At 33.2% G+C, this 8,315-nt stretch overlaps 1 protein-coding gene across 1 annotated transcript; it reads right to left on the bottom strand.

The window, feature by feature from the left end:
* Window positions 1–1,544: 1,544 nt before the first annotated feature.
* On the bottom strand, window positions 1,545–5,869 carry LOC145108964 (succinate dehydrogenase [ubiquinone] flavoprotein subunit 1, mitochondrial). Its single transcript, XM_079046057.1, has 16 exons — window positions 5,649–5,869; window positions 5,166–5,330; window positions 4,629–4,716; window positions 4,372–4,518; window positions 4,140–4,280; window positions 3,950–4,035; window positions 3,771–3,863; window positions 3,613–3,676; window positions 3,405–3,548; window positions 3,110–3,297; window positions 2,855–3,029; window positions 2,598–2,768; window positions 2,407–2,476; window positions 2,199–2,319; window positions 2,074–2,111; window positions 1,545–1,983 (listed from the first exon to the last, which is right to left on the bottom strand). The coding sequence occupies exons 1-16, from the start codon at window positions 5,739–5,741 to the stop codon at window positions 1,881–1,883; spliced, it is 1,887 nt and encodes a 628-aa protein (XP_078902183.1). The 5' UTR covers window positions 5,742–5,869; the 3' UTR covers window positions 1,545–1,880.
* Between the last annotated feature and the right edge of the window lie 2,446 nt (window positions 5,870–8,315).

Consider the following 8,315-nt stretch of genomic DNA (forward strand, 5'->3'; position numbering starts at 1 on the left):
CGTCTCCTCTAGGCTACGCACCTCGTCGGGTCCATTTGTAAGAATTTTATTGTAACTACTGAAATTACGTTTAAATGTTTTAATGCGTACGATTCAACCTGCACTAGTATCTTTTACTCTTATATTCTTTTCGTTCTAATTACATAATGAACCATGTGGTTTTTGGTTCTAGATTCGTCACTGGGATGATAGGCACAATTGTTTTATTTTTTATTTTTGTTTTAATAAAGGGTTTACAATAATATGAAAAAGAATACAAAAAATAAATGAAAAGGGTAAAATCGTTATTTCAAGTTTATCAGAAAAAAATGGACTAAAACCACAATAAATTTTTTATTTTAAACCTTTCATGCAAATCGAAAACTTTTTGATCTACACCAATGATTTTTTCATACCACAACGACAATAGACCATATTTGTAGTTTTGTCTAAATAGAATATAGTCTACCATACAACCCCACCTCACCCCACCGTTCTTATTTCTTCCACCCCATCAGTTCTCCCACTTCCACTAGCAAACTCTGCCACCTGGGCGACCTCCACTTCTTCCACCGGCTGCTACTGAACATCTTGCATAACTTCAAAATTCCATCAAAATCATCCATGTTTTAGAGAAAACATCAGAGGAGTTTGATAAGTGCACAGATGCTCTGCAAATGTGGAAACCCGCGATCTTTTCGGTGGTCCATTTTCACCATGGACAATCTGGGTTCAGATGTTCATGTCAGACATCTCTCACTTCTGCTTTCCAAGTGTCGTTGTCCTGTTTTTTCCCAAACAATACTCTACCCAGATGCATACGATTGCCAAATCCTTGACCACTTCAGTAAAATGAACATTCTCCAACATATACCAACAATGTTCACATCAAAAGGCTCTTATCATGAAAAAGAATCGAACCCACTGTTTTCATTACGAATTGTTTAATCTAGATGCAAATAAATTGTTCGAACATGGAGCATGCCCATAAAGTATTCGATAGAATGCCTCAAAGTGACTATGTTCTTGGAACACTATGGTTTTTGGGTATGTTGGAAGTGAGTTATTGAGTATTGATCAGGAGATGTTTGTTTTAATGCATTTTTCAGGGTACTTACATAATTGAAGTTGTTGGAAATCCCTTAGAAGTTTTCATGTCTATATGAAGAGATAGTGTTGTGTGGGATGTGACTACATTTGTTGTTGTTTTGAAGGCATATTTGGATTTGAAGGATTATAGTTTAGGAATTTAAATCCATGTCATATCCACAAATCTTTGGACACTACTGTTGGATTATGGTGTATTTTTGTGTAACATCAAATCCATCATGATCACATATCTAGTGATTTCTTACAACCATAAATTAAACTAGCAAGAGAAGAATCAGTTACTCCTCTTTGTAGTCAATTCTTTTGCTTTCTCCTTCGATCAATCGAGATCCCAAACCAAAGATCCTTTTTCGTAGCAATACCCAAGAACAATGATCAAGCAACAATGGCAACTTCTTTTCTCTTGTTATAAACTTGAGTTTTGCATGACATTCACATACTAATGGTGCAAATACTTTGTTTCAACACAATTATAAGATGTAATTATTACCATATATAACCATTTTCATACACGCATATGAGATATCTTTTTATAAACTACAATCTTATTGTCAACTGAGACACACTTTGGCTTTATCCATGTCAAGTCAAAGCAGTAAGCATAAATCATTACGCTCTAATTCTAAAAAACAAAGTTACAAACACAATCTACCAAAGACAACTTATGTGCAGGTTTTTAGGGTTTTGCATCAAACAACGAATGCAACAACAATTTATTATCAAAATTTTGCATAATAAAATAATTCTTGATAATGATAACCAGCAAATTCAATCCATGTGAGAGGATTTTATTAATACACGCGAGCCTTTGGTGGGAAAGTCTGCACGTCATCATCAAGAGTGTTCATGTGAACCGGCCTGTAGTCTAGTCGCACCTTCTCATTCTCCCAGTATCTGCACATATTTTAAGATCATCATATAATGTCATGAAAAAAAGTAAGATGTTATCTCTTGAATTTAAGAGAGAAATAGAGAGATATTTACCCGAGTGTGTGTTTCATCCATTTCTCATCATCTCTTTTCTGAAAAAGCATCAATTCGAACATTTATGAGAAAAGGTGAAGAAAAGAAGGAAATTAATTAAAAAGGAGATATGAATGTGAGCAAACCGTGAAATCTTCACGAGCATGAGCTCCTCTACTCTCTTTCCTGGCTTCAGCTGAATGCATGGTGATGCATGCATTAATCAAAAGGTTCTCCAACTCTATTGTCTCTAGCAAGTCCGAGTTCCTAAAATATATGTCTTCACATAAATACATCTGACCATAATAAAATTAAAAAAAAAATACTAAATCTTAAAAGTCCAATCGAATTTACCATATCAAGCTTCTATCTTTCAATTTGACATCATGATAACTCTTCCATGCTTTGTCAATCAGATCGCAACCTGTATAACAAATTACAACACTCATATGGTCAGTCAATATGGTAACAAGGAAAAATATATATGTATATAATGTATCTATATATAGACACACTCACACACACAAACACAAACACAAACAAACCTTCTTCTAATGTCTCTTGTGTGCGAAAGACAGCAGCATTATTCTGCATAATTCGCTGCATGTTCAATCGGATCTGAGAGGTATGAAGTGAACCGTTTGAATTCCTGATTTTGTCTAACCATGCAATCGTCTTCTCTCCAGCATCCTTTGACAATGGTGCTTGTTTTTCACCTGTATATAGCAGAGAAACTTGAGTCCATATGATATGCATCTTTTCTATTACTAATACATGTAAAACTTAGATAAAATAACTTCACCTGGCTTATGGATTTCTGCAACTCTATTAGCACAAGCTCTACCAAAAACAACAATATCAAGAAGAGAATTTGCTCCAAGACGATTAGCACCATGAACAGAAGCACATGCTGCTTCTCCAGCAGCCATAAGTCCAGGAACAATGGCATCGGGATTATCACCTTTTTTGTTTACAACCTGTAAAAAAGAAAATAATGAATAATAAAAAAAAAATGGTTGAAAATTTGAAATGATAGTATATAATTAATTATATATACCTCGCCATGGTAATTAGTTGGGATTCCACCCATGTTGTAATGGACAGTTGGCAAAACTGGAATTGGCTCCTTTGTAACATCAACACCAGCAAAAATGGCAGCAGTTTCAGATATACCAGGGAGTCTCTCCTTGAGAACCTCTGGTGGTAGGTGATTCAAGTGAAGATAAATGTGATCCTTCATTGGTCCTATTTGAAGAAAATTAACATTAAGCAAATATAATTAATTAGGGTTTAGATCTTGAAAAAACATTCCTTGATTTGAGATTTAATTGGTGAAGAAACATAAAACATACCTACACCACGACCTTCTCTAATTTCCATGGTCATGGATCTTGAAACAACATCCCTTGATGCAAGATCCTTTGCAGTTGGAGCATAACGTTCCATAAATCTCTCACCTTCACTATTCCTTAAAATACCCCCTTCACCACGAGATCCTACATTGAGATGACCCTGGTTATAACAGTCTTTTCAGTTGAACAAAAAGAAATATACACTAACCTTCAGTAATAAGGCACCCAGCACCATAGATACCAGTGGGATGAAATTGCACAAACTCAAGATCCTGAAACAATTAATCACAACCAAATGACAATTCACATCCATGGATAAATCAATATGAAAAATGATGAAATAAAGTTTTGTTATAATATTAATACCTCAAGAGGAAGGCCTGCACGTGCAACCATAGCATTCCCATCTCCTGTGCATGTATGAGCAGAGGTTGCTGAGAAATATGCTCTACCATAACCCTGAAAAACAAAATAAAATGGGATTAAATAATTAGTAGATTTTCCACATAGACACACCAAATTAATCTCCATTAACAAATAATCACCCCAGTTGCTAAGATTGTTGAAGAAGAACGGAATCTATGTAGTGTCCCATCCTCCATGTTCAGTGCAATGACACCTTGGCAGCTACCTGAAAGAAATCAATTATATAAAGTTATAAACAATATGAATGAAATCACTTTTTTGACATATATAAAGAGCATTAATTCATGGGAAAAAGCAAAGGTAACATACCATCACTACCCATGATTAAATCCAAAGCAAAATACTCCACGAAGAACTGTGTGTTATGTTTCATTGCTTGACCATATAATGTATGCAACAAAGCATGACCAGTTCTATCAGCAGCACAAGCACAACGATAAGCTTGTCCACCTATGAAATAAACATGAAGAATTTGAAATAAGATTTTTATTTTATTTTATAAGTTGGAATAAGTAGAGAAAGATAATATCAAGTTATCAACCATTGCCAAAGTCAAGACTTTGACCACCAAATGCACGTTGGTATATCTTTCCCTCTTCAGTTCGAGAAAATGGTAAACCATAGTTTTCAAGTTCAATAACTGCTTTGGGTGCTTCTCTACACATATATTGGATAGCATCTTGATCACCTATAGAAATGTACAACCTTTGTTATGATTTAGAAACAAAATAGCTCTTGAAATATTGTTTTTTTATATGATAGAACAGATATAAAAGAAGTAAGAAGGAAATGAAGTACCTAGCCAATCGCTTCCCTTAACTGTGTCATACATGTGCCACCTCCAGTCATCCACAGTCATGTTTCCTAATGCAGCATTTATACCACCCTGCACGTCTTATAAGAATTGTCTTAATGACAAAACAGTCTTAAGTATAATCATGAAAAAATTGGAAAGGCATTTTGAATTGAAATGATCACTTGTCAGAGTGTTGTGTTTCAGTGTTTGTAGTTAAGTATAATCAAGAAAAAATTGGAAAGGCAAGATACGCTTAGATGTAAACTACTCTTTGGTCAAAAGCAAAAAGTGCTAATATCATTAAAACTGTAACGTGAAAAGAAGTATTGGAAACATAAGTCCCAACTTTTTTGCTTCTAATACCTAAGACTAAATAAAATATAGTCAATTGTTAAAGGAGGTTTTTAGAATGATATGAAACCCTAGAATGTGAATCAGCTCCATTCAGTAAAGTTGCAAACCTTTTTAGATCAATCATCAAAACGTAAAGAAAGATACCAGCACAAAATAGAACCAAATCGTTAGAACAGACAACAAACCTGAGCGGCAACAGTGTGAGAACGTGTTGGAAACAGCTTTGTAATACAAGCAGTATTAAATCCATGCTCAGAAAGCCCTATCGCTGCTCGAAGGCCAGCACCTCCTGCTCCAACCACAACGGCGTCGTATGTATGATCAACTATCGTATATGATGATCCGACACTCTGTTTTACCACATCCAAAAACACAATTAGAAAAAAGAAAACACACAGACACACATGTCACAAGCTAAATCTTAAAAAAGTGCTAATCAAATTATATAAAATCAACAATCTATCAACAACAAAACAAAAAACTAAATGACTTACAACCGATCAGAATCAGAAGACGCTGCAATACATAAATCAATTCAAAAATCGAAAAGATAATTGCATGATGTGAATACGCCTATCTCGTAGATCCATTTCAGTTCCACATAAAAAACCTAACTTTCGACTGATTCAAAAACGCAATAAAACATACAACGATTCATAAGAGAGTACCGATTCAGAAGCGAAGAATCGTTGTGAGAGAAAGCCGCCGGAGGTGGATCTCCGGGAAGGAATACGAAGACCACGTGACACGCACCTCCACATCTCTTTATATGTGAGTGTATATCAGTGTATGTATCTATATTTATCAGTATAAGCTGCTATTGGTTTTAAGAATGGTGATAGAAAGGGAGAGAGAAAGAGAGGGGGAGGGGAATGAGAGAAATAGGAGTGCTGCTTGCTAATGAAGAAGATGGACTGTAACAAAAGTTGGCATTATACCAAAACTACCCCTGCTTTGCTTTTTAATTATCCAAAATGCCATTAACGAAAAGGAAAAATTGAATGGCCATTATTTATATAGTTTATAAAAGTCGTTTGGTACTTAGCCATAAACAGTAAGTTATAAATGTAATTTTATCTGTTACTTATCGCTCAACATAGAGACAACGAATACATCAACAAATCTTGGTTTTAGTTTTTTATCTTAAAAAATTTTAAGTATTTGATAATGGAGTAGTTTATAACTTTATATTTATATATACCACCATAAATTGTTCATCATATTGTTTTGTTGAGTTTATAATTTTGGAATATAATACTTACAGAATAGTCTAGTGGCAAAATATGGACTTTTAGTTTTTATTACTACTAACCAAACAAAATCAATTAAATTACATCCTAAATCAAATATCATGTTTTGTAAAACGAAAACACTATATTTTCTTTGGTAATCGAATCAAACGGATAAACTTGATGAAAATACTAATCATTTTGGTAATCAAATATCATATATATTTCCCAAAATGATTTATTAAAAACAGTAAGCTCAAAATTGTAACATGAAACCATTTACCTTGCAAAAAGAAAATATATTAGGGTTTATTTGGATTCGCCAAGGATGATTTCTAAAAAATATAATATGAATTATAAACAATTTAACGTGAAATTTTAATAAAGTATAGTTTTGCCAAACACTACATGGGTAGGGTGCATTGGGCAGTTGTAAAGTGTGTTTGGTAGATTGTACGGTGTGAATTTTCTAGCCACGTTTTTGCAAACTTGGAATTTATTAAAATCATGTGGGAATTGTGTTGGGCAAAGAGGATGAGAAGGGGAGGTGGGTGGGTGCACGGCAAGTAATTGATGGCTGGTGGAGGCAACGGACGCGATGCATCAATTTTGGGGCTTAAATGTGCAACGCGCGGCCACAGGTGCAGCCACCCGTTTCAAAGGAATCACCTAAAACTTAATGCTACTTTATTTTCTTCTCTAACATTAGTCAATGTTTACATTTATAAAGGATAAGTCACATCATGAATATTGAGTGTATTTGATAGGTTAACTAGGTTACAACCTATGGAATCTCCCGGTAAAAAAGAAAAATAAGAAAGAAAAATTATATTATAATTAAAAATGGTAATGAAAAATTAAAGATTTATAAAAATTTATTAACTTACAAACATCGACATACATAATAGGATGCTATTAAAATAGAGTTACATACAGATATAGTAACATACACACAGTCACATAAAAAAATAATGTTTCATCCTTAATGAAACAACTCATCAAGCTCAAATATGTTATATAAATAACAACGAAGAATTTGTTGCGAAGTACTTTTAATAAATAAACTTCATAAGTCTTGAAAAAATTTCAAATTACATTGTACTTCATATAACAAAAATCCGAATCGATATTTTGAAAAAACCCACAAAATCAAACTTTTTAGATGGTGGAAATATATGAATTTCCTATCCTTTAAGTGGGTAAGCTGACGGGTTAAAACTTTCTCTAATGTTTTTGTATTAGTGTATATATCAAACTCCATAAAAAGCATATGATTCACAATTGTTATCCAAATGCTTTATTTGTAATGACAAAAAGGTATTTAAATAGTTGTAAACTTTAAAATAAAATTTGGATTCACCCGTTTTATATTTGACAATTGTTATTTAAGTGCTTTATTAGAAATGGCAAAAAAGTATATAAATATTACCACAATGTAAAAAAGTAATCAAATCATACAGGAGCATTTCATGAATGGTATCTTACTTCAACCAAATAATCATTTTTATTAGTAACAATATGAATGAGGTTTATTCGGAAGAACTTGATGATTAGGATTATAAATTTCTCTTTAACTTATGGTAGAAGAGATGAAGAACATTAATTAGCAAAGAAACCTCATCCATTGACTGCTCTTGGTGTATCTTATAAATCCATATATCCTGCAGCCAAAACAAATTAAAAATAACAATTGGAGGTTTTTTTTTTTAACTAACAATTGATTCAAAAAAATCAAGAATAGATACATAGGGCCATAGTTTAGCCAACGATTATTAACTGGTCTACAAAGGCTTATATAAGGCTTATATGATGCCCAAAACATATTACAAATGACATCAATTATTTTTACATCGAGATAGACCATACTACCCTTATCCCCTAGACTATAAATTCTTATCCTTCTAGAAAAGACAAAATAACTTTTATCCACGTCAAGGAATGTGAGCATCAGCATCAGGTGGATCAACTTCTTCATACAATACATTTTGTTCTTCAAACTTCAAGCCAACCAAAACCCTTATAATAACCAGCAAACTCAAAAAGAACAAATGATCAACAAATGACCATTTTACCCTTGATTTAAAAAGTACATATACTCTTAAAACT

Source organism: Lactuca virosa, chromosome 4, assembly GCF_052849685.1.
Source record: "Lactuca virosa cultivar CGN04683 chromosome 4, Lactuca_virosa_CGN04683_v6, whole genome shotgun sequence".
In the NCBI taxonomy this organism is placed as follows: domain Eukaryota; kingdom Viridiplantae; phylum Streptophyta; class Magnoliopsida; order Asterales; family Asteraceae; genus Lactuca; species Lactuca virosa.

What these genes read in the sequence shown, in the direction of transcription:
- LOC145108964 (XM_079046057.1), bottom strand. Translation starts at nt 5,741, where the DNA reads ATGTGGAGGTGCGTGTCACGTGGTCTTCGTATTCCTTCCCGGAGATCC. An exon ending in ATGCTCGTGAAGATTTCACG is followed by an intron (nt 2,112 to 2,198) that starts GTTTGCTCACAT and finishes ATGCTTTTTCAG; the next exon opens with AAAAGAGATGATGAGAAATG. An exon ending in TGGATGAAACACACACTCGG is followed by an intron (nt 1,984 to 2,073) that starts GTAAATATCTCT and finishes AAATATGTGCAG; the next exon opens with ATACTGGGAGAATGAGAAGG.